The following is a 26,518-nucleotide window of genomic DNA, read 5'->3' on the forward strand; positions in this document are numbered from 1 at the left end:
CCCCTCTGGTGCCTGCCCTCTCCCTAGTCTTGCTCCCCATTCCCAGGCCCCCTCCCACACTTCAGGTGGGAAGGAGGGGAGAGAGTGAGCGGGGCCTGACACTGGAAAGTGGATTTGCACTCACAACTGTGGCAATCTAACAGCTGTCCTCTCCAGACACGGACAAGGACGCTTGCCTTGGCTGCATGACAAAGGAGCCAGAGATTAGGATATGGGCATGGCCTAGGGGAGGACCAAGAACTGAGTTTCTCTCTCTGGCTCCCAGGAGAAAGAGCGCTTGGGTTCCACACAGAGTGACTTTAGTGGGGCCCAAACATGGGGCCAGGCCAGTGTCACACCCTCTGACTTCACCTCAGTAACCTCATTATCCAGAAGCCCAGGCAAGACTGGGCAGGGCTGAGCTGCTGAACCCCTCGATGGCCTCAACTTCCCCTTGCAGCAGACCCTGTACTTTCATCTTCACATCCTGTTACTTTTTAAGGCCAACTCCCAGTTCTCCCAAACCGACTGATCAAATGGTGGATCTCCAAGTGTGGTCCCTGGACCTACCTCGTCAGCATCACTTGGAAACTTATTAGAACAGCACGTTCTCAGACCCCAGCCAGGTCTGCTGAATCAGAAACACTAGGAGGTGCCCCCACCGATCTGGTTTGACAAGCCCTCCGTGTGAGTCTACACATGCCCAAGAGTGACAGGACCCTTCTCTCTCTTCAGCAGCCCTTTCTTCATCCCGTACTGATAACCCACCCACACTTCCTCACTCCCACTGGGTGACCAGGCCTCCTTCACTGGCAGGATAAAAGCCATTTAATGTCTAGTCCGTCCACTTCTACCTCATCTACCTTAAACCCTCCCTCATTCCCCCCTTTCTTTGCTCCTACCCTCTCAACAGCTGTCTGCTGCAGGCACACGCGTGCCCTGCACATTCTGATCCAGCCCCCCTCTCTGATTACTCCTTGCCAATCTCCTATTCTGGTTCTTCCTCTGGCCTACAGGGCCCTCACATCACTTCTTTTTCTCTTCTCACTCTCCCCACAAGCTTATCCAGCTATCGTTCCAGCTGTCACTTCTAAGTACATGGTTCTAATATTATCTCTATTCCCCAACTTCCGCAAACTCCAGACCTGCACTTTTCAGCAGCTTCTAAGACACTCCCCCTGGATGCCTAAGAAGCACCTCAAATTCCACGGTCCAGATTCAAATCCCCCCTCTTCTTCCACTCTTCTCAAAGCACCACCACCACCACCACCACCACCATGTAGCTTATCATCCTGACTTTTGTCTGCACCACCAGTTTCTAAGATCTTATCGACTTTACCATCTCTGGACAATCATGGTAACTTTTTCTGGTTAACGAGCCTTGGGCTGCAAAGTTCCTGAGGATCCAAGTAAAATGAATCCAACAGGAATCATCTTAAAAAACAACAGCTTTCATCTATTCTGTGCCTAAATCAATCAGGTAGAATGCTTAGGGTTTCAAGCGCTCTGGGATCACATCCAGAGGAAAAAGGACTTTTTGGACTGCTCAACATTTGCTCAAGATTGGGAGCCCCTAAGAGAAGGACTCAACCCTCCTCGGGCAGAAAGGATAACAAATCAGATTAAGGGGCCCCCTCCCCTGCATCATGAGTAATCAGATTCCTATTTCTGGGTCACTCACTCTATGGGAAGGGTTTACATGTTCATAGTCTTCTGAGACCACTGCTACTTTGTTCAGTGAAAGCAATGAAATGGATGTTTGAATCAGAAAGGAGGAGAGACAGGGTAAGAATCCGGGTCAAGGGTCAAGCGTGGTGGTTAGCATCAGGAGCAGGATTAGGGTCGGAGGCCACGTCTGAAATGTTTGAAGCCATCCTGCTCCCTAAAAGGACAAACCTAGGCTGAAACCACCCTGGTCTCCAGCTTCTCCTGCTATAGGACCAGCCAACCCCCCCACTCTGTCAATTCTCCCCTTTCAAATCCTGGACTCCGGTCATTTCAGCCAAGGCCATCCTGGCTGTGGATGCTGAGCCCTGGGGTTGCAGTAGGAAGTAGACTGGAGACACACCAGGAACCTTCCTTGGCACGGACAGCACTCCGTCTTGTCCTGTTCTTCAGACAGATCCCACCCTCCTCTTCCTCACCACCTTCCCAGAGTCAGGGGAGCTGGGCTCTAGCCCCAGTTCCATCACTGACCAGCTACAAACTCAGTACTAAGAACCACCTTGTTTTGTATTCTGGTTTCTTCACTGGAAAATGAAAATTGTAAAACTCTGCCTGCTTCCTCTACAGGATTGATAGGACAATAATGAACAAATCCCTCTCATTCCCTCTTCTAACTTGCTCCTGACGCCTTGCGAGGTAGGCAAGGAAAACGGTTTTATCTTCTTAGTCGCATGAAGAAACAAAGGCTCCCAAAGGATTTGCCCAGGCTGCCCAACCTGGACCTCTGTGCACTGTGCCACGTGGCCCAGCATGGTGAGAACATCACGTGACACAGCATGCGGCCGTTGCTAATAAAAGCAGTATTTTTTCCCAGTGTAATTATGGCCCAAATATTTGCCAGTGGATTCTCACTGGTTACTTTGGGCATCCTTAGCATCTGCAATCTGTCATTTCTCAAGTGGGTCATTTCGACCTAAGAAGTTGGTGTGGAGTTACTAGCCTTCAGTCTAAAACAGGGGAGGGTAGAGTCAGCCAAGGAAGAGGACGAGCCTGTGGGTATTTCTGATGCCACCATCCATGGAGGGCAATCACACAGAGTCCTATAGGGTTTCAGAAAAGTTCATCAATTCTAACAATCCCATTTTGGAGATGAGAGAATTTAAGCCCAGAAAGCTTTCACGACATGCCTGTCACATAGGTTATCAGCGCTGAGCTGGCTCCCGACCCAGTTTCCTAATTCTAAGTCCACTGCTCCTTCCATACTGCCAGGATTTCGGGCTACCGTTCATCTCACAGTGTCTGGGGCTTATCCCTCCAACTGTGTCTACAACTCAGTCAGTAGAGTAAGAGGAATGGGGTGATGTGCATGGTGGATCCTTTTCCATACAAGGTGTCCCTTGAATGAAGGGCAGTCCTCTTGGAGCTCCCCGTTTGGTTCAAATGCCAAGCCCAGGACACAGCTTTGTCCCCGAGGGCCAGGACAACCCCACGAATGGGTGTGTTAGGACTTGAGGAAATACTACTCACGACTTGTCTCGCCTGCCGAGCCGTCTCGGGGGGCTTGCCTGTCTCCTTCGGGGGGACAAGGATTTTCCCCGGCTTCTCACTTGGGTTGGAGAGTGGGCACTTGCAGGTTTCAGGATCTGAAGGCGATATGAGGAGTTACCACACAGACCCCACCCTCGTGTCTTCCCACAGAGCGGCATCCTGGCCCCCAGCCCGTTCATGAGCCCATGGTTTAGAAGGCCCTGAGCTGGAAGACTTCCGGGAGAAGTCTGAGATACAGATGTTCCTCTCTCGTTCTGCACTGGCGAGAAGCAAAGGTACCACTTCCCAGGAGATGATATGATGACACTATGCCCGCTTTTCCACGGCACAGAGAGGAAGCAGAGCCCAGTGCTTCAGCCTCCGGGGGCTGTGCTTAGTTGCTCAGCAAATTCCTGTCTCATGAAGACAGAGTCCCATCTATATTGCCTGTTCTAGAGTGGTTTCAATTAATCAAGAATCTCCACTCCAGGTTCCGCATACGGAAGATGACAAGTCCCCATGTGCTAAAGACAAGAAAGCCTGGATTCAGACCATCCCTTTCCCCTGTGGTCCTGTGTCTGCACAGGCATTCTTTCAGTGACTCCCCAAGTCCTGGAGGGACAAGGACAAGCAGGCATCATGTCATCTTGGAAGTGACATGGGAGGAAGAAGAAGGGCTTATGAGTACAGTTTATATAAAGCCAGCACCATGCATGCTGCTTTGTTTGCTTTTGTGACACCCAGTCAGAATTTTTTGCCAAAGGGCTTTGCAACTTATAAAGCAAAGCAGAGATATCACGTGACTATGCAACAGGTCATAAAGCAGAGTGACCCACTCATCCTAGTTTGCCCAGGGCTTTCCTGGTTTTAAATACTGAAAATCTCATGTCCTGGGAAACCCTTCAGTTTCAGAACAACTGGGATTATTGGCCATTCTATTACAAAGGCAAGACAGAACTAGAGCCTTAATAGAAAATGACAAACATTTTAGATTGATTTCATAGAAGGAATTGCAGGCCAAGACATTGCTTTAACTGTAACATCTAAACTCTGGTTTTTGAAGTAGTATATGCAAAGAGAGCATTTAATTGGCCATCTCAAATAGCAAGTGACTTGTCTTTTTTTGTTTTCAGAGTGGCTACCAAGCAAGATAACCTCAAGAAACTTTTGACCATCCCAAAAATATGGTCAAAGGAAGAGAGGGAGGGAGGAAGAGGAAGAGAAAGAGAGGGGGGAGGGGGAACGGATAAAGAACTCTCTTGCATCACTCATTTGCCTTCCCAGCACCTACCTTCATCCTCATGTCCCTGGCATATTTCTCCAGCTCCTTCCTTATGTCAGCCCTCAGCATCTTTGAGACGTTGAGGACCAGCTGCTTCCACTCAATAGGCTGGAAGCTATGAGGCTCATGGGGGACATACAGCCCAATCTTGACCTTCTTGACTGTGTGCAGGTATTTCTTGTAGGAGTCTTCAAAGTCAAAGATAAGGTCACTCAGAGTCCTAAAGGTCAACGGCTTGTCCATCAGCTCAGCCCTTCGGCTCATGCCCAGTGAGCCATAGCGGCCATTGCAGTAAATCCCCAGCACAACATGGTGAAAGCAGTTTCCTGAGAAGTAGGTTTTAAAGCTGATGGGGAATCGCTCGATGGAAGGCTGTCCATTGGTTAAGTATCTTAGACAATCTGAGTTAAGGAAGAGAGAGGAGGCCTTGAAAATTCAGAGCCTGGACTCCCAAGAAGGGAAAGGAGCCCATCCAGTCGGTGAGTCCATCCCTCCGCCTCTGAGCAGGACCACAGCTAACCTTTTCCAGAATAATCACTTGATTATCTTGGAGTACCTAGTATTCTATGGCACAAACCAAAACCAAATTAATATGGGACAAAGAGGAAAACCTTGCCATCTTCTTTAGTACTTAAATAAATGTAAAACAAAACAATAACAAGCCCCCTTTTCCTTCCTAGGTTTTCTACAGGGATGACAAGCTATGAATGTTTTTTTTTGTTTGTTTGTTTGTTTGTTTGTTTTAATACAATCAGAATGATATTCTCAGAAGTTAATTCTGGCTGGAGTATGTGGGATACACCAGGAATAAATGGCCTCTTCAGGGGTTCAGGGGAGAAAAGACAAACAGAATCCAGACAAGGCCATGGAGATGTAAGAGACAGACTGCCTGATTATCTAGATGGTAAGGGACAGAAGGGTGTCAGGATGGGTCATCTGCTCCTCTCATTGGCCCCATCACAGCCCTGTCAGCAGCCGTGGGTACTACGCAGAAAACTGCCTGCGACACCTGAACCTCTGGCTGCCCTCCATCCCCAACCCACTTGGCATCACCAGTTGTCTCCATGTGTTGGCCCGTTAGGATGGAGTAACCTAGCCTCTCACTAGTACCTGAGTTTAGGCCCAGCAACCCTACAGGGTGCAGCTTCAAGCGACTGACGCCACATCCTGGGATGATGGACAAGAGGCATCATACCCTCAAGTCCATCTCAAAGGGTCTGGACAGCCCTGGTGAGGCGTGGTCACCCAACGACCCCGCTTTTCTGGAGAGGGATATTGGAAACTCATAAAGTCACTCCTCTGCTGAAAATCTCTGGTGTCTCAAGACTGTCCCTAAATAATAACCGAGATGCTTAACATGGTGGCTTGTGCACTGTAAGTGCACGGCAAGTGGGCACAGTTTTCCATTCTGAAAATTGGTCTTCACCATTTCTTGTCCCCGCTCCAACTTACCTTCTACACAGTGGCCTGAATGATCCATTTATGCCAAAATTTGGTACATGTCACTCTTCTGCTTAAGTTTTCGGTGTCTGTCATCTTCTCCAAGACTTGAGCCAAATCCCTTAGCAAAGTCCTGCCATGATTTTGGTCCCTACTTGTCTTTCCTTTGTACAATCTCATCACCCCCTCAGGTCCCCCCTAGCACACACTCTGGGCTAGGACCCTGACCCACAGCAGGCCCATGACATTTTTGAAGGCTACAGCCTGAGACCAGATCTGTGCCCACTGCCCTCGGCACATATACTCCCCCATAACATGAAGTTAAATATAATTGAAAAATTTAAATGACTTTTAAATAGCCTTTATATTACTAAGATTTGAGACCAAAGTGATCTATGAAACTCTCAAAAATATGCCACGAAACACACTCTATATACTACATCATGTCCCGTCTTTTATGGCTTCACTCACACATCAGCCTTAAGAGTACAGGGGATTCACACCTAGCAGAGACGTTTGGGGTCTCCTAAGAATCATTAGCAATCAGGATGCTGTGGGCTCACGAAGGCTGCGCTCTGAAAGCAAAAGCCTCACTATAATCCCCTCCCTGTTCCTGGGTGTGATACCTTCCGTGAACTTCCTCAGCCCGGGTTAGGTATTCCACCCCACCCCCACCCCCACCCCACAAGAACGCCCATGGCACTGGGTGCTTCATCATCCAACATTCTGTTTGTTTGTGTCCTGTGAGAGCAGGGGTTGTGTTGTGCATCCTGGTATCCCTGGGGTAGCATGGGCCTGGCACACAGAAATGCTTGCTTAATGCTTGCTGAAAGAAGGAACCTTCGATTGTGACGATACATTTCCTTCCACTTAAAAGGACTGCTCTCAAAGCAGGGCTAATCCTGGTACCCTTAATAGAAAGAAGCTGACAGAACCTTACCCCAGCCCTGAAGTCAGCCTTGCCCTCTGCCCTCAATTTAATAACAGAGGGCTCCTCTCTATAAAAATGGTTAGTTACCTGCTTTCTCTTCACTTGATCATGTGAGATCGACTGGCAGTCAGGGAGTGAAATCACATCCTTCTGAGTCCTCTTACATAAATGCTTTCTTGCTTTCTGGGACGAGTTCTCTGGGGCTGGAATAAGGGCATTCCTTAGTTGTTTAAGTCAGTGCAACAAACACTCATTGAGTGAGTAGCTTCTGTGCCAGACAGCCTGCTGGGCAGGGCTGTGGAGCTAAAGAACGCAGCCCTTCTCCAGAAGTCTGGTGGGGAGACAGGCTCAAAATGGATACAATATGATCAGTATGCCAGTTCCTCAAAAATTTACACATAGAATTACCACATGATCCAGCAATTCCACTTATGGATATATATCCCAAAAGAATTAAACGCAGGGACTCAAACGGATACTTGTACATCCATGTTCACAGCCACATGAGTCACAATAGCCAAAAGATAGAAACAACCCAGGTGTCTATGGATGGATGAATGGCTAAACAAATGTGATCTATACATACAATGGATTATTATTATTATTATTCAGCCTTAAATAAGAAGAGAATTCTGGCACATGCTACAACATGGATGACTCTTGAGGACATTATGCTAAGTGAAATAAGTCAGTCACAAAAGGACAAATACTAAATAATTTCACTTTGGGGTATCTGGAGTAATCAAATTCATAGAGACAAAGTAGAATGGTGGGTGCGAAGGGCTGAGGATACAGGGGCGGGGAGTGGGGGGAAGTTAGTGTTTAATGGGTGTGGTGTTTCAGTTGGGGAAGATGAAGTCCTAGAGATGGATGGTAGTGATGGCTATACAACAAATGTGAATAATCCCAATGCCACTGAACTTACACACTTCAAAATAGTTAAAATGGTAAATTTATGTTATGAATATTTTACCACAATTTAAAATAACACCCATATTTGCAGTCTATGTAGGTCAAATCATTATGCTATACAACTTAAACTTATACAATGATGTATATATCGATTATTTCTCAATAAAACTGAGAGAAAAAAAACCCAAAATGTGATGTGTGCTGTAAGAGAAACATGCCCAGTGACCACAGGGAGAGCAGAGAAGAGGCCCCAAAATTAGTCTAATGGAGAAGTGGAAGCGGGGAGAGGAGAGGAGAGACCACCTGTCCATTCTGTCACAAGTCACCAGTCTCTACAATGTGTTCCATCATTATGGCCATCAGTAAAGCCCTGGGACCTGGAACAACTGGCAACCAAGAGGAAGGGGACAAGGAAGGGTACATGAGAGCAGAGGAGCAGCCTGAACTCTAGGGAAAAGAGAGCAGAAGGGGCCCAAGCTCCTGGTAGACCTGCCTAGCATCCAGCCTGCCGGAGATATGTCTAACCCATCTCTACTAACAAACCTGCTACTTGAATGAACCATCGTACTTTACTACCAGGATTAAGCCCCACTAGAGTCAATGAGGGCCTCAAAAGAGTGGCCATGATTTGTAAGATAATTGGAACCGAAAGTTTATCTCTCCAGTATGCACGAGAAAGTGTGCACACACTCAAGCAAGATCAAAAGAAGAGGCTCTTCAAGAATAAATCCTGAAGAGATCCAAGATGGCGGAGTAGAAAAACACGGTGCCTGCTTCCTTCTGTGAACACGTGAAAATTACAACTAAATTACAAAACAATCAACCTGGAGCACCATTTGAACACTAGCGGAACAGTTTTATAACTAAGGATATCAAGACACCACATTAAGACTGGTAGGAGGGGTGGAGACATCAACGTGGAGGTTGAGAATCAGAAGGGCTATCTCAGCTGTGGAGGTTCACCCCAGAGGAGCAAAGGGTCCCAACTCCACACCAACCTCCCCAGCCCAGAGTACTGCTGTCAGGAAAAGGAGCCTTTACAACATCTGGCTGTGAAAAACAGTGGGGATTCCAACCATCCGAATGGGTCAGAAGGCTGCAGGAAACTCAGACGTCCTCTTAAATGGCTCACACATAGACTCACTCACTTGCAGGCACTTACCTGGGGCTCCGGCGGAGGAACGGTGACTCAGGGGGCGTCAGAGGCATACAGGGGGGCAGACTGAAGTGTGTGGCCTTGGAGTGAGGCCATTTTCCCTGTGAGGGGGGCCTTCTCCCCTGTAGCCGGCAGGCAGGCACCATCTTTTCTGTGTTGAGCCCACCCCCTCTAGCCAAAACTGAATCTGATTGGCTTGGTGAGCTCCACTGCTCCGCCCTGCTGACTCACTGGGACCCCACCCCACCCAACTTCCCCAACACCAGAGGCACTTTATCAGAAAGCAGCCAGCCCCAACCCACATTGCACTCTTTTTTTGAAAACTATTGGAGTCCACAGGCCCCAGGTGGGCAGGGACTGGCTTCGGTATACTCTGGGACTTTTGCTGAGTAGCTCCAGGCTCAATACTGGCACCAAACCAAAGTCTACATTAACCTGGTGACCACAACTTTTCCCACGCTAGTTGCTCCCTGAGATCCTGACTCACTCAGCTTGCACGAGGCTTTATGAGTGTCTGAACCTTAAAGGAGTCAGCAGTTAGCAGCAGGCCTCGGGGTGTCCAAGCTTTTTATGCACCTACTCCAGATTTGGTACTGGTGGCAGATGTCCCCATTTCACAGTGTGGCCTGTCACATGCCTACAACTTTAGTACAGGCAGTGAACAACTGTGGATCGCTTTGTTGCTCCTACCAGGTAGTCCTCAGCAGGTCACAGGCGGTGGTGACCTGGGCCTGCAGCACAGCCCCTCCCAAGAGGTCCCAGAACCAACATATCTGGAGGTTGGCTTCAGACCACAGCAGAGCACCACCTAATTAGCCCCACACAAGCAACAAAGGGCAGTCTCAACAGGCACCAGTGCCTGCTGGGGTGAATCCCACTCAGTGGGGTAAGCCCCCAGAACAGCGGTCTATGAGCTATAGAGGTAGCCAAACCCCACAGCCAACTGTACTGAGGGTCACTCCCACCCACTGATCCCACAGCTCAACTATAACATAAGGGCACACACAACCCACACAAGGGAGCACCCAGAGCAGGTGACCAGGGAGACTGTGCCAGGGCCCCACAAGGCACCTACTAAATAAAGCCACCAGGCCAAGACTGGAAGACATAGCAGATCTACCTAATACATAGAAACAAACAGAGAGGCAGCCAAAATGAGGAAACAAAGAAATACGTCCCAAATAAAAGAACAGGAGAAAACTCCAGAAAAAGAACTAAATGAATTGGAGGCAAGCAACCTATCAGAGACAGAGTTCATAACATTGGTTATAACGATGCTCAAGGAATTTAGTGAAAATTTCAACGAAGAGATAGCAAGCATAAAAAAGGACATAGAAACCAAGTGAAGAATACAATAACTGAAATGAAGAATGCACTAGAAGAAATCACCAGCAGACTAGATGAAGCAGAGGACTGAATCAGCAATTTGAAACACAAAATAGCAGAAAACACCTAGTCGGAATAGCAAAAAAAAAGAGTAAAAAAAAAAATGAGGATAGTTTAAGGGGCCTCTGGGACAATGTCAAGCGTAACAACATTCATATGATCGGGGCACCAGAAAGAGAAGAGAGAAAGCTAGGGATTGAGAACCTATTTGAAGAAAATGAAAACTTTCATAACCTGGCAAAGGAAATAGATACACAAGTCCAGGAAGTGCAGAGAGTCCCAAACAAGATGAATCCAAACAGGCCCACACCAAGACACGTTATAATTAAAATGGCAAAGGTTAAAGACAAAGAAAGAATCCTAAAAACAGCAAGAAAAAGGCAACTAGTAACTTATAAGGGAGCTCCCATAAGACTGTCAGCTGATTTCTCAACAGAAACTTTGCAGGCCAGAAGGGATTGGCACAAAATATTCAAAGTGACGAAAAGCTAGGACCTACCACCAAGGGTACTCTACCCAGCAAAGTTATCACTTAAAATCAAAAGACATACAGCATACAGCATAGGGAATACAGTCAATAATATTGTGATAGTGTGGTACGGTGTCAGATGGTTTCTGGACTTATCATGGTGATCACTTCTTTTTTTGTTTGTTTTTTTTGTTTTGTTTTAATTTTTATAAGAATTTATTTGAGCCAAAACTGATGACAATTGCCTGGAAGCAAGATCTCAAATGTTTTAGGTGATCACTTCTTTAGGTATATAAATGTTGAACAACTATGGTGTACACCTGAAACTAATATAATATTCTTTGTTAGGTATATTTTTAATAAAAATCTTTAAAAAAAACCAGAATGAATCCTGAACTTTGGGCTAACGTCAAACAAGATCAAACCAGGATGGACACAGGCTTCCAAGCACAGCCAATCAGACCTGTTTCAGCGTTGTCACTATTTGTGTCCCAGACCTCTGTTCTTCGTCATCAAGAGGAAAGCAGGCCACAGGGATGCTGACACAGAGCAAAGAGGAAAGACAAAGATGCTGTACGTTTTAGAATTCAGGTCTGTGTTTCTTGTCTGTGTCCAAGAGTCAAATTTCCCTGAGTTTGGCAGTGTGCGCTGCATTTCTCCACTCTCCCCATACTTTTCTGAAATGTCACACCGGTAAGAACAAAGGACAACCAAGAGCACCCTACCCGCAGATTTGGCCGATGCTAGAACTAAGGCCAGAGGCTGGTCACAGGTCTATTTCCATAATCCCAAAAGGTTTTGGGTAATTCCCGTAACCTAATGTAAGGTTTAGATGTATCAAATTGCACAGGGAGAAGACTATTGTGTACATGACTGTTGTGTAAAGCAAGATGACTTCTGTTCAGGTGCACTCAGACACCCCTCAGCAGGGGGTCTGAAGTGAGCTTCCACCTGGGGAAAGGCCTGTGCTTGTGATCACCCTCACTGATCCCCACCAGCAAATCCCAACTATTGTTCACCTTTATTAAACTTGTAGGAGGCTCTGCCCAACAGCTGTGGCTGACTTACCAAAGGAGGGGGGCGCTGAGCCATCTGCTGTCCCCACCTGTCCTGTCCTCCTGCTGGGCTCCCCAGGCACACATTTCATTTCCTTTGTGGGGAGCAAAGAGGAGGTCTGAAAGGAATGTTGGGGAGGGGCCTCAATAAAGCTCAAGTTTCCATTTTTCCAATGTGGGCCCAGGCATTCGTGGACGACCTTGTTTCAGATCAGGCCTGCCAGTGCTCTGCAGGGGGCACCAATTCCTCCTTCCATAAAGAGGTCCAGGAGACCAGAAAAGCAGACTAGGCTTGTCCCCCTGTCTCCAGTCCAGTTCTCAGCCACCTGACCTTTCGCTGACTGCTGCATCTCCTTTCTCTCCTGCTTTTCCTTCTACCTCTCAAGCTGTCCTTCTTGGTCTCATTTATGGGCTCTTTGCATCCAACTAGACCCCAGAATAGTGGGACTTCATCCTTGATCTTTTTCTCTTCTCACTCCTTGAACATTATCTACCACCCGCAAACACTCGCAGCTCCAAGCTCGCATTTACAGCACTGAGACCCCTCAAGCTCCACAGTGACATCCCCACCCTGATATCCCACAGGCATTTCAAACTCAACATGTCCAAATCTGAACTCACCTCCCTATACATCTGATCCTCCTTTCTAAGTCCTTCCATTGGACTTAAAAGTGGCATTACTATCCAATCACCCAATTTTCTAAGCCAGAAACATGGAGTCACAGCCTCTTTCTCCTCTAACTCCTCACGTCTAATCAGTCCATCAGTGGTGTTGATGACAACTCCAGCTCCATCCCTCCACCTTCATTGCTGCTGTCTTAGTTCGGGTCTGTGCTGAAGTATCTCAGCTCTCCGTCGCGCTCGTCCCTCCAACGCATCCTCCACAGACAGTCACCCAATCCAGAAACCTGTATTTGTTGACTCCTTCCTCATCAACTACACCCAGCTGGCCTCCAAGTCCTGTAAACTCTACCTCCCTGATATCTCTTGACATCCATTCGCCTTGCCGGGACCATGGTTCAAGCATCCCCATTTCCCTCATGTCACAGCTTGTACTTGGCTCTGCAGATCCAGCCCCATCCTTCAATCTGCCCTAAGACCCACCTCTCTGAAGTGTACACCTCCCCCCAAGAGCTTCCATCTGGGCTGCCCATTGCCTTTTGGGAAAAGGTCACACTCAACAGCACAGCACTAAAGACCTAACTGCTCTTACCTGGGACCCCCTCTCAAGCTCCTGACTTGCTGTGTTCCCTAGGTCACTGTCCCTTCCAGCCATCTACCCCAAAGGACTGGGAGTTTCCTTGCTCTTCTACCAGATCATGTTCTATTGCTATCACCACTAATATGTCAGTTCTATCACAGTCTTCAGGGCCATCTTCACCTTAGGCTGAGTCTGGTGGAAAACAGAACAGCAAGTGTGGGAGAGACAAGACCCCTTTTGCAGCTCTATGTTCTGTAGTCAGGACACCGCACCATGACATGGTCTCCTCCACAACCCACTCGTAGAATTTTCCCTGGAGATGGATTTGGAGGATCCCATTTCCCCTAAATACCTTTCCTGTTGCAATGCCAGATTAATGCAAAAAACAATGATACACACACTCTCTCTAGTTCTTCTAAGTTAGAATTCTCCTTATAACTAGTGAGGCTGGTCTGAGAGCTGGCCCGGATGCAGGCTTTAGCTAACAGGTCACACGGATGATGGTCTAAGGAGCCAAGCTCTGATTTCGTTCAACTCCAGATGGTGGAAATGAAAGGGAATCCTTAGGAGAGCTTGATACTTTCCTCCAAGGAAACAACAGCCATCATCTTGTGGATCTAGGATGTCAGATAGCCCCAGAGTGAGCCCACCATCTATGGAGTAAACGGAAGCAAACAAACTTAAAGGATACATGCCCAGGATGACGGCTTCAAGGCATTTGATAGGCAAGGACTCCCGAGTCATTTCCTTCGCTGTTTCCATTAACCTGTAGGACAGAGCACAGCAAAGGATCTCAGGTCTTGTTTAACGATGCAGTCGGTCTGTCCGCCAATCCATCAGCATGCCTTTCTCCACACTAGGCACCATGCAGGAAAACAGAGGGAACCGGAAGAACTCACCTCACAGGAGGGTGCCAAAGCACATCCACACTTGGCACAACCAAAATCCTAAATTCTACACTCCTCTCTCCAACAGTGAGCTCCTGGATGGTAGTGCCCACATTCCATCGCCCCAGGACAAGGGACATTACATGGAGCAAGTAGAGGAGGCCACATGAAACAAATTTCATAGCCCCCCCCACCCCCCATCCTCTGAAAGAGTTAGTCTCCACCACTAACTTAGCTGTTAGAATGGCCCAGACGGCAGCCACTCCAGAGCTTCTACCTCCAACATGGCCCTGGGGCACCGCCCCCCATCTCCACCCCTTACAGACCAGGCTATTTGAGCACCAGGATACAGGGATAAAAGGTAGGAGAAGGAGTTGGCAGCTCTCGGGTAGGAGAGACGTCATCTGGCCCACAGATCATGCACCACTTACCCACTCAGCGGTCTCATTTTCCTAATTTCAAAGAACTGGGTCCCTGTATGATTGTATCTGTGTGAAGTATGTAAAGGGAAAGTGACAGGAAACTCCAAAGGTCCCAGGAATCCAGCAGAGGAAGCTATGCGTTGATTTCTCAGTGGGATGAGGAAGTGGGGGCTTTCCAGAGGTGACTAGTAGCCAGAAGATAGCCAACAGCCTTTAATGCCTCATTGTCCTGTGGAACTCTAACTTCTAACTTAGGCCCCACAGTACCTTGGACCTTTATTGTAGCTATTTTCAATCTGCTCTATATTCTGGTTAGTTGAATACATGTCTTAATGCACCTACTAGACTGCAAGATCTTTTTGAGAGTTGAAATCATTTATTTATCATCTTCATATCACCCATAAAGCCTCGTACAAGCTCAACATATTCCAGTTAGCAAGTATTAATAAATGAATGAGGAATAGTAAATGGCTGAGCAGACAAATGGATGGATAAATGGGTGGAAGAGTAGATGGATGAATGGATAGAAGGGTAAGTGGATGGAAAGAAAGAAGGAAGGAAGGAAATGCAAGGGTGATAGAAAGAAAGGTGGCAGACGCTGCAGCAGAGCTTACTGTGGAAACATCACTTTCATTTCATGCCCGGACTAACACTTGACATTGATTACTAAATCTGAGAAGACGACGTTACCCACAACCTGGGATTTAGTGGGCTGCCCAGAAGGTCTCAGGGACCGGTCAGACTGCACCAGCTCCTCCTGTAGGATGGAGCTCTTTGAGATGGAGCTCTGATGCTGTGCTCTTTGAGACCGGTCTTGATTTTTCTGGGCTCACTAGTCATTTTGTGTGTTTCCCTATCCTGCCTCACACATAATCCTACAGAAACAGTGCACATTGGGAAGGTGGTAATGAAGCATGAACTTGTAACCCTGGCGGGGTGGGTGTAGGAGATTAGACTGTGGCCCTCCAGTGGTAGAGGCAGCTGCAGAATGTGGTGCTGACCGCCTCAAGGCACTGCACATCCTCCTGAGAAGGGTTGGGAGTCCTCTCCTGGCACAGAGGGGCTTGGCCACTCAGACACGAGCCCGCTTAACCACCACCTGAGGAGCTCCCTAGAAGCAGATTCTAGGCCCCACCCCTGGAGACTCTGATTTCAGGCCATGGTTTTAACCCTAGCTGTCATTCAGAGTCACCCCATCTTGATTGCTGAATTAGAAGTTCCAGGGTAAGGGCCAGGGGCTAATTTTAACAAGCTCACCAGCAGTTTGGAAAGGACTGGCATGGTCATAAGGATAACCAATAACAACACAGGCTTGCCCAGCTTTCAGAAAAATCCAACACACAGAACCCCAGAAGTAAAAGAGAAAAATGAGGGACTATCTAGCCTCCTTGTGAAGAGAGTTTTTTTTTAACTTGACCAAAGATTTCATTCACACAGTGAGATTCCCAGTATATTTCAAGTAGAATTCAACTGGGAAAAATTCAATATATATGCCCAACTTTCCCTGTTTACATATATATATATATATATATATATATATATATATATATATATATATATAGTCCATACATCTAGTGCATAAAGTGAGATAAACCTGCAATAATTTAAAGTTACCTGGCCATCTCTTCTCAGCTCCTAACAGTTATTAGCCCTGAAAGTGAGCTGGGAGGAAAGCTTCCTGTAAATACTGCCTTCAAAGTGAGAGACTCACTGAGCCCACCCTCAGAAGGTTCTCTCAGACAGCAGAGCTCAGGTGGCACCTCGTTCCAGAACCTCATGCAAGACCAACACTCCTGTTGTCCAATGCTCTGAGGCTGTCAGAAGGGAAGGCAGGATTTGTCCTCTTATATCCCCATTGCCAGCTGAGCACAGCAATATAGTCAGAACTGGCCCCAAGAGGTCCCGTACTCTAGCATGGATCACTGTGTTCAGGACAAAGTAGGAAGTCCCAAGTCACTAAATAAAAGTCCGGTCAGAAGGGAGAAGAGGCCACACTCTGCTTTGTGTAGTGATCAGGTGACTCTAATGACCAGGTGACAGGGAGCATGGTCCCAGGAGCTTGCTGATGCTTTCCCTTCTCCAGCTCTCTCTACAGTCAGTGATCTAGGTCAGTGACCATCATAATGCATCAGAGAGAAAAATAAAAAAGCAGATCCCTCAGGCCAACAATGAAAACTGGACTGAGAATGTGCTGTAGGGTTTATAGAAGAATGAGCAGATGATATGGAAAGTGCATCCAAATTTGCCCCTACCAATGCATTCCCAGACAGGCTATTCTCTTTAATCTCTGGCCAAATGATCCTTGTGAAGGCCATGCCTTAGATAGAAACGGGGAGCCATTCTAATTTCTGTCACTTTCTGGAATGTTCTGTGAGAGTCGGGAACATCCGGGAAGGTTCAATTCTTGGGGTCCAGGTCTTCTACCCTGGCAGGAGTTTACGCTTCTGGACCACATGGAGCTCCCCATGTTGAGTCCCATTTTGGGAATCAACACACCAGATAGCCTTCCCAGGGCTGGGGCTGTCTGCCTCACCCCTGGAGGCTGGTGCTACCTTCCCCCTCTAATATCGCTTCAGGATTCCACTGGGAAGATGCCACGCGGGGGAGTTCATGTATGACGTGGGAACTGAAAGGCTAAGCCAGGAATTAGCCCACCCAAAAGAGCAGGAATTGTGTTATTCCCATCTGGGAGTACCCATTCCAGTAGGGAAGTCACAAAAATCCACAGGAAAGATTCTTGCCTATGGCACCAAGACGAGAGGGCTCTTCTGGGGCACGTGGGACCTGTGTCAGTACCCCATGAAATCCTTTCTGCTAAGTTCTAGGTCTTTAGAGGGGGAAGGACAGAGGTCAGCAGAGGCTTGACCTTTTGGACAACGTGCTGGAAGCCTGGGGTGATGGCAGCTGCCTCCGTAGGGAGTCTGATGCTGGCTTAACTTCGAAATGCTACTGACTCGCTTGGGCAAATGGCCGGTGCCTCTCACATACACTTCTGCCAGCCCAGCTCCCTTGGGACTCCTGTCCCTGATAAAGCACCAGAAGCAGCCAGTGGATCATCTGCCTCGGCCCCTTTGCTCTTTCAATGTTGCTCATGCAGGCCCTCAGAACTGATCTAATCCTGACCACAAACAACTTGAGGACACTGGGAGAGAAAAGAACCACACTCTGGCTGGTCTGAACCCAGCCTGGACCCACAGGGCTCCTCAGCTCTCCTACAAGCTCAAGCGAGGGGAGCGGGCTCCCACCCTACAGCCCCATTCGTTGATGCGAAATGGAGCAACGCCACCAGTCTAGGTCACCTGAGGAGCACAGGCAGTGCCAGGTGAGCCTATTATAGATTATGAGCAAAAATGAAAGGAAAGAAAAAACAGAACGCTAGGAGTGAAGAGGGAGAAAGAAAGACAGTAGAGGAAGAGAGGAGGGAAAGATGACTGAGAAGGAGGAGGCGGAGAGGAAGGAGGAGATGGAAGGCACAGGGACTCCAGGTGGCCCACCACTGACTCACTGCCCTCTTGCCATCCTGGCCCACGCTCTGCTTAAAGGGAGAAGAACCTTATCGCTGCAATTACATCCTCTGTTATCACTCCTTCTAGACTCTCACGTAGGGCCATCCCTCCATGCCTGGCCTCACCAACCTTAGAGAGCGTTTGCTGACCAGCTGGGGACAAACATGCCCCCAGGTTTGCGATCACCACGTCTGTCCCCTGCTCAGACCCTGGTGGAAGGATACTGTAGTGTCTTCATGTAGTTCTGGATTGCCTGGAGCCAGTCTGGGATAGTCATCGACAGCCTGTAGTTTGGCACCTGGGGTACTGAAGGCTGCAGAGAAGTAGAGAGAGAGATCTTTTTATCAAGGAGACACTCTGAGGGCCAGGGCCTGGGGCCAGGCAGTGCTGAGACCACCGGAAAGCTGCCCCTGAGAGCAGATGGCCGCCCTGCCATGGTCACCTGTTCGAGGGGTGCCTCCTGACAAGGTCTCCCCAGACCAGTCAGTCCCTTGCTAAAGGCTCAAGTTCTCCCTCTATGCGTTCCCTCTGCACACACTCCGCCTGGGTCACCGTGGCTCTCCACGGCGCTCTGTGGGTTGTGTGAGCACAGCCGGCCTCTCCATGGGCATCTCTGCGCCTCCTGTCCTACAGGGTGCCCCGCTGAGCCTGGCCCAAGGCGGTCACAGAGGTGTTCCATTCATCCGCACGTTTTCACTGCGTGACTACACCTTTTGCTGCATGGTTGGTGTGACCCACTATATGTGCTGCACTCCGGGGCACCACTGATTACCAGATGAATGGTAACGCAACATGGCACCACAGCTGCCACTTCTCAACAGCCCCCACCCCCCCCCCAACGCCCATCGTGTCCCTTCCCCAAGTCTGGCCCAGATGGATTAGGAAAGAGTCCCCTCTTGCCTTGACTCTCACCAGGTAAGTGCAGCTCCTCTGACTCAGACGCCATCTCGCCCTTTTGTCCCTCATGGCTGCCCAGTCACCTCGTCATTTCCTAGTCTGCCTCTTAGTCAACCAAGTGTCTACAACTGAGATAGTTTTAATCCCTGCTGGGAAGAGAAAGAAGAAACGGCAGGCAAGGACAGAGAGGGAGGTAAGCGCCTCTCCTCAGGGATTTAGAGCTAAGACACCACTGAGCTCCGAGCAACCTTGCCAACGGGGCCACCAGCAAGAACAGGTTGGGGCTTCCAACCCGGCCACTCCTGGGAAGCAAGGGACGGTTTCTGCTTTATCCCCACTATGTTCCTCAGTCTCTACCTTGGCCTCTCTGGTGGGGTGGGGCTGCTGGGGACAACAGAGTCCCTGAGCCCACGTGGGCCTTTGGCGCCTGCAGGGCTGCTGTCCAGGACAGGGGAGGCTCCTCCAGGCTTAAGCCGATTAGGGAGGAGCAGAAGGGGCCTCAGGACAGATTAGTTCCACCCTGGGCACCAACAGCGAAAGGGAGGCCCTGGGGATTTAGGGCTTAGCTGATGGACAGGGAAGCTGCTGGTGAACAGACTTGGGGACAGTGCTGAGCAGCACGGCTGGGCACCCGAGCTCTCCCAGCTCCCTGGGCTCAGGCCCCACAGTGAGGCTGGAGGGCATGCTACCCCCGGGCCCGCGGCAGGGTGGGGGGCACTCCCAGACTTCTACACCCTGGGCTGCATTTACTTCAAACGCTACTTATTCTTTTCCTCTCAGTGCCTCTATTCTCTCTTGGCTTTGAAACTTCCTACTTCACAGCCAAGGTGCTGTGTGTGCGTGTGCATGTGTGTGTACACGCACACATGTGCGCGCACACACACACAGCTGTTCTGTGAACTACATGATGATTACAATGTATCCGCTCAAATCACATTCATGTCTCGGAGAGTCATTTTTGGGAGCCAAATGTTCCAACGGGAAAATATGCTCACGTGCCCCATCCCCAGAGCCAACATATGAAGTGTCTCCTTGCTATTCTGCCCTAACAAACACTAGCAAGGGCCCAGCCTGTCCTTGTTTTTTTAACAGTCACATCCACTGATCTCTCCAAAGCTGGAATTCTGCGGAGGAATGTGCGAGAGATTTCACAGAGAAGTGAGGAGACAAGGGGAGATGTAAATCAACATGTCTTTAGCACCTCCTGTGTTCCAAGTTCTAGAGAAGATACAAAAGGGGGAGGAGGCACAGAGATAGAGGAAGGGAGGAGGGAAACTACAGTTTATTAAAGCATGAGCATATTTCTACACAGGAAAGTGATGTTGGTACCTATTTAATAGGAAATCTGATAAGCATGGGAAAATGCCCCACAGACTCAAGGGCCACCTAACAGATCTCCAGAGGGGTGTCCCTTGGCCACAACCCTGTGGTGGCCAGAGTAACTGGGTTCAGAGTCGGCTATGGGGTCTGACCACCAAATTATTTCAACTCCCCAAAGCCCAACAGAGCCCACGAGAGCCGGATGACGGCGTGGGAGTCAGGCAGCAGCTGGTCCTCAGGATAACAGCCCAGTGGCGCCCAAAGGCTTTTAAAAACAGCTGCCTGGTTACCTCAGCGCCTGCTGAGAGTGAGTATAGGAGCTGTGGCCACATTCCCCAAACCCCAGCTGGGAAGCAGAGCTGTGGTGGGGAGAAGAGCTGAGCCTACTGAGGAGATGACGTCATACGGCTACAGCTCACGCTGACATCTGGGACTCAGGCAAGGGCTCAGCTCCCAACCAGCCCCTCGGGCTGCCAATGCCCCCACAGGACTATTAACCAGTGGGGAGGGGCGGCCGGTTAGCTCAGTTGGTTAGAGCTTTAGAGCGCGGTGCTCTTCACAACAAGGTTGCCGCTTCGATCCCCACATGGGCCACTGGGAGCTGCGCCCTCCACAACTAGATTGAAACAACTACTTGACTTGGCGCTGATGAGTCCTGGAAAAACACTCTTAATTAAAGAAAAAAAAAAAAGCGTTACTATAACCAGGTGGGCTCCTTGGGGTGCAATTACAAGTCCGACACATAGAGGTTCAGTTTCCTGCTTTGTCCCCGGTCAAGCCGTATGACCTCTCTAAGCCTGTATCCTTCCTGATAAAATCGACAAATATCACCTACCTACAGCTTTCTGGGCTGGTTATGAGGTTTATATGACCTAATGTATAAAGCAGGCAACTTGGGGCTTGGTACTCGGTACTTTTCAAGTGTTAGCTATGTTATCATTCATCAGCAGTGTTTTCTCAGGGGTCTAGAATGGGGAAGCCTGAAAGGTCTTCACTTTTCAGGAAATGGAAGACAGAATTAGCAGGGCCTGAGTCCCCGGACACTCAGGACTCAGGAGCGTCACACACAGATGCCTTCTCACCCTAATAAATGAGGACGAAAACATCCACTTCCCCGTGGGGACCATGAGATAATCTCAATTCACGAAGAGTTCACACAAAGTGATAAGAAAACTCTTTCAGCCTCAAAGAAAAATAAAATGGCCCCAAAAGGTGGAAGCAACCCAAGTGTCCATCAACAGACGAATGGACGAACAAAATGGGGTATATATACACACAATGAAATATTCTTCAGCCATGAAAAGAAAGGACATTCTGACACATGGTACAACATGGATGAGCCTTGAAGACCTTATGCTAAGTGAAATAAGCTATTCCCAAAGGATAAATATTATGATTCCTCTTATATGAGGTTCTTATAGTAGCCAAATCCATAGAGACAGAAAGTAGAAGGGTGATTGCCAGGGACCAGGGGTTTGGAAGGAATGGGTAGTTAGTGTTTAATGGGTACAAAGTTTCAGTTGAGAAAGAAGAAAAGGTTCTGGAGATGGAAGGTGGTGATATTGCACAACGATGTGAATGGACTGAATTCACAGAACTGTACACTTAAAAATGGTTAAATTGGTAAATTATGTTATGTATGTTTTACCACAATTTTTTTTTAATGGCCATAAAAAGGCAATTCACAAAATAAGAAATGTAAATAGTGAATAAATATTTGGCAAAAATGTTCAAGCTCACTAAAAATTTAAGAAATGCAAATTAAAGCCACTGCAAAATGTCATTTTTCACCTCTCCAATTAGCAGAGATATTCTGAAATGTGGATATTCAACGCTGGTGAGGATGCTGTCTCATACAGTCGGATGGGAACATAAATTGGTACCTGTTTATGAAAATCCCAGGGCACACTTCTTCTGTTTTCTCTCTGACGGGGGTCCTGAGAGTATCTCTTCTTGTTAGTTTTCTGCCCTATTTCACCTGAAACTCTAGACTACATTGTCCATAGACCCTCCCCTCCAGGTTCCTACCTCCTGCCACCTGCATTCAGCCGCCTTCAAGCCACAGCCCAGCTGATGAAGGCAGAATCTTAAGCCAACAGACCAGAACCACCCTCTTCACCAAGCACTACAGGGTGGGGGCCCTGGGGGGTGAGGGAGTAGGAGGAGGAGTGGAGTGGACAGGAAGATGGTTATTCAAGAACAATGAAACAAACCACAGACTCGGCTTTTGCAGACAAGCTCTCTTTCACTCCATTCTTGTCCAACACAATGACCTGTCAGAAGAATGTAAGGAGGAAGGATGTGTGGACGGACACAAATGTGTATCATCACCATGGCATCACCACGTGGGAGAGAAGGGGGAAAGCAGAATAGGAGCCGGGGAGGCAGTGAGAGCCCCTGGTACCAGGAATCTTTGACAAGAAAGAACAAGGAGAAAGCAAGGCCTTTTGCAGTCCCTGCTCTGAAAAATACCCTGGGTGGGCACCAGGCAGAAGAATCTCCTCTGGCAACCTGGAGAGCACAGATCATCACTCATGAGCCCAGGATGGGCCTGAGGCCCAGGAATCTGTTGACAGGGACCTGGTCCAGAGGCCCAGGGGTCACAACCCTGGGCAGAGCAGCAAGGACAGATGAATGGTTCTGAATGCAGGACAGGAGAGAGAAGGAGCTACCTGTGTGAGCCAGCAGAGGGCAGGAGTGGAGCCCTGACTGCAGCAAAGTCTCATCCCGCAGCACTCACTTCTTCGCTCAGGCAAAGCTAAGTCCTCTAATAAAAATTACTTGGTGAGAATGAGTCACAAGAACGTGGGGTTGTTTTTTTCTGGGCCAGCCACCTCACTTCCCATTCTCTGTCTCCTCCAGCTGACTGGAGTTGCTTTCTTCCACTGTCCATATTAACACTCTGGCCTTCACCTAGTCAGTTGTTAACTTCAGATCCAGTACCCACCAAGGGAGAGGCCTGTGGTCACAAAGTTAAAGGAGAATCGCAGAGCTGGCGAGCTCCCCACTCTGCCTCCAGGTGAGGGTACCTGGACCTTCAGGCAGAACTTACCATGGCTGCCGACAGAACGTCCTATAGTCAAAGGAAGTGTCATTCAGTCCTCTTAGGTCTGTGACACCTTCCCTGTTCACTTCTTTGCCAAATTCAATTGCCAAAAAATGGTAAATCTCCCTGAAACTCTCCAACCCTTCCACTCTGACCCCACCACCCCTCTCTTTTGCACAAATTCCTCAGGAAGACATTGATCTGGTTAAAGGAGCAAAAGACTTGGCCCCAGAGGGAAAAGTCTGCCAAACTGAGTGCAGGAATAGACCTTGAATCAGAGCACCCCCTGGAAACAGGAGCTTTGGAAGCTGTCCCATCTCAGGGCCTGCGTAGGGGTCAGGGTTTGGGAAATGTCGGGACCAAGGATGAGACATGCCATGATGGAGTTGGGGACAGAGAACCAACCATTATGACACAACGTAAGAGAGAGAGAAGTCAAGTTCTTTTTTTAGGCTCAACAAGCCAATGCCCACGTTCTGGCTAGCATTGTCCTGGCTTGGCAGGAGTTAACATGTGACCTTAGGGTTACTATGTGATGTGGCCACTCTATAAAAAAAAGGACCACACTTTTTTAAGAACACAGCATTCAGCCACAATAATGGAAGTATTGAATAGAGGCCTCAGGGAGTAGTGCTCTGTGTTCTAAGCTGCTTAGACAACAGTTAGAATATTGTGTTTCACATGTGCTAATTTTAGGGGGATTGACTGATGACAAACTAGCAAATGTCCTAGAAAGAGGATGAGGAGAGTAAGCTGATCTGGGAACTATGACACATAAGAAAAGGCGAAAGGAGCTACCTGTGGACCTAGAAGACTAAAGGAAGATGCAGACTGACAGAATGTCACAGTTAATGAGACTCATACTCCAGTGCACCTCTAGTGTCACACAGACATCTCTAGTGTCACCAGGTCAGCATTAGAGGCCTAGAGACTCAACGGTCACAACACCATGAGATTTGAGAGTTGGAAAGAACTTTTCATGAAGTCTGGTCTACTCCCATTTTATAGATAAGAAAACTGAGGCCAGAGATTTTTTTTTAAGTAAGTGACCTAAGCCATAAAGCTAGAGGTAGCACAACCAGGACTGGAATTCAGTCCCTTCCTTACTCCAAGAACCCCATCTCGAGACCATCAAGGGAGGGTGAGTAGCAAAGGAAGTTGTCGTGTGCTGCCCTAGTGCAAAGGGCAACACAAGAATCAGTGGTGACACGTGACTACCAGGGGAGAAGGAGGGTTTCTGTTCAGTCTAAGAAAAGAGTTTCCCACCAATCAAATCTGGCCAGGGCTGGGACCAGCTGCCCTGTGAAGCAGTGAACCCCGTTTTCAGGAGGGCTTCAGAAAGAGAAAGGGATTCTCTTGAGAGGTGGGAAACTGGTCTCCATGATCACTAACATTCCCTGAGTCCCACCAACAAGGGGGGTGACCCCGCCCCCAAGATCAGGAGAAGGATAAAGCCACAATTAGAAGCATGGTCAATGCTGAGGGTGTTGAGTTAGACAGTGGGAACGGGCCGCTCTCTCTTCCCTGTAGCCACCTCTCTTCCGGGTTTAAAGGCTCCCATCTCCTCCTTAAGAAAAGAAAGGCTCACTCAAATAATTGCACGTTCTGAAGTCACAACCACAATCCAGAACCTTCTGATGCTCAAGGAGGACTTACAGCTGACACTACAGCAGGCAAGACTCTCACTGGGCACAATGAAGATCTCCTTGACAAGCCGAGAAATAAAACACTGTAACTGACTGCAGCAGATGGGAATAGGTGCTGTCACTTCCCCAAGGGCACACACAGCTCTCTGGCCTGTAGGGCTCAGATGTTTGGGTCACCAGATGCTCCAGGTTGGGGACTCCACCAGATAGATGGCCTTCCAGGTCTCAGGCCTGGCATTCCTAGATGTGCCCAGGAATCTTCTGTGCCAGGGAACCCATCTGCCATGCTACAACCCCCCAGAAAAGGCTCTGCACCATTTCTCCCTCACTTTGCGTTTTGACGTTTCATATAGCGACCACTGCACATCTCTCTTCCTCCGTTTTGCTAAGTTATCCTGGGCCACCAAATCCAGTCAGCTTGCTGGCTCCTCTCCAAGGTAGAAAGCCTCTTTCTCTATCCAGTGAGACTAATTCATCATGTGTCCTGGAAAATCCCTTTTAAGCCATAGCCAAACTCTTTTTTTTTTTCTTGGAGCCCAGATAAGCTGGGAAAAGAGATAGTTCACTGTTTCGCAAGTTTCAGAGGTGAAAGTCACTGTCACTTAAAAAAAAAAAAAATTGGCAGAAAGTCTAGAAATGATTCACGCTGAGACGTCTGACTGGTTGAGTGCAAATTCATTCACAGCTTAATAAATCATTTGCAAGGGGGAGACAGAGAAAGACCAAGAGACTCCAAAGAGGGGAAGCAGGATGGGATCCCTAGGGGGTCTCTGCATTCTTGGCATCGCTGGTGCTACCTGGGGACTACAGCTCTTGCTGAAGGAGGATGGACATGGGGGTAAATAAATAAATGACAGAATCTGGATGGAGATTCAAAGAAGCCTTGGAACAACTCGACCATAGAGTCCCAGGACAGCACCTAACCCTCCCTCCCCCACTCCTAAGGCTTCCAAGACTAACGTCTCAATTAAGCAAAGGGGATGGGGCTGTGGAGAAGACTGTGGAAGAGAAGGGAGTTTGTAGCAAGACCAGAAACACGGAAATTGCCTCTTATTTGCTCTGTACAAGCTGAAATGTTCCCATCACCGCCCACCCCACCCACCTCTTTGGAAGCCACTGACCTTTGCCAAGAAGGCGGCGTTTCTGATGGCGCCCACCATTTCTCCCCCCTTGGGGTGCACCTTGGCCACGTGCATCCACATGCGCTCCCAGGTGTGGCTGTCGATGGGGAAGCCGCTCTTGTTAACGTGAAACAGCACCCCGCCGTCTTTGTCCTCCTCCTCCGAGCCCCCGCTGGTGGCGAGGCTCACGGGTCGCGCGTGGCTGCTCCGGGACCGGGTGCCTTTGGCGCCCTTAGGGTGGGGGCAGCGATGAGTGCCGGCCGCAGAGCCGGTCATGTTGCGGCCGGGGCCCGGTGGGCGGGGCGGGGGGCGCGCGGCGGCGGCGGGGGGCGTGTGCGCGCGGGCGCGGCGCGAGGATCAGCGCCCCGCGGGGGCCGCCTCCTCCATGCCTCGCGCTGCTGCAGGACGCGCCAAGGGGAAGCGGCGGCGGGAGCTCCGTTTATGGGCCGTGCCTGAAATCAGTGAAGACACAGCACACACCGCAGTAAGTGGACACCCTGGGAAGCCGTGTCCAGCGGCGGTGGGGCCTCGGAGTGTCCCCACGTCACCACCCACCCCCACCCCCACCCCCGCGCGCTGACAGACACCCCCCACCCCAGGATTTGAATACGAGCTTCCAGCCTGCAATTACCTCGAGAGGCGACTGGAATTTTACCACAAATTTCACGCA

The 26,518-nt window shown here is 49.0% G+C and overlaps 1 protein-coding gene across 1 annotated transcript in view; it reads right to left on the reverse strand.

The window, feature by feature from the left end:
• The window catches only part of VASH2 (vasohibin 2), a 39,020-nt gene extending 12,896 nt beyond the window's left edge, over positions 1 to 26,124 (reverse strand). The window contains exons 1-6 of the mRNA XM_033093411.1: positions 25,849 to 26,124; positions 18,043 to 18,131; positions 14,322 to 14,378; positions 13,695 to 13,769; positions 4,463 to 4,844; positions 3,172 to 3,287 (exon numbers count right to left, since the gene is read on the reverse strand). Of these exons, the coding sequence (XP_032949302.1) occupies positions 3,172 to 3,287; positions 4,463 to 4,844; positions 13,695 to 13,769; positions 14,322 to 14,378; positions 18,043 to 18,131; positions 25,849 to 26,124 (995 nt within the window). The remainder of the gene's footprint in view (positions 1 to 3,171; positions 3,288 to 4,462; positions 4,845 to 13,694; positions 13,770 to 14,321; positions 14,379 to 18,042; positions 18,132 to 25,848) is intronic.
• Between the last annotated feature and the right edge of the window lie 394 nt (positions 26,125 to 26,518).

This window comes from Rhinolophus ferrumequinum, chromosome 22 (assembly GCF_004115265.2).
Source record: "Rhinolophus ferrumequinum isolate MPI-CBG mRhiFer1 chromosome 22, mRhiFer1_v1.p, whole genome shotgun sequence".
NCBI classification, from domain to species: domain Eukaryota; kingdom Metazoa; phylum Chordata; class Mammalia; order Chiroptera; family Rhinolophidae; genus Rhinolophus; species Rhinolophus ferrumequinum.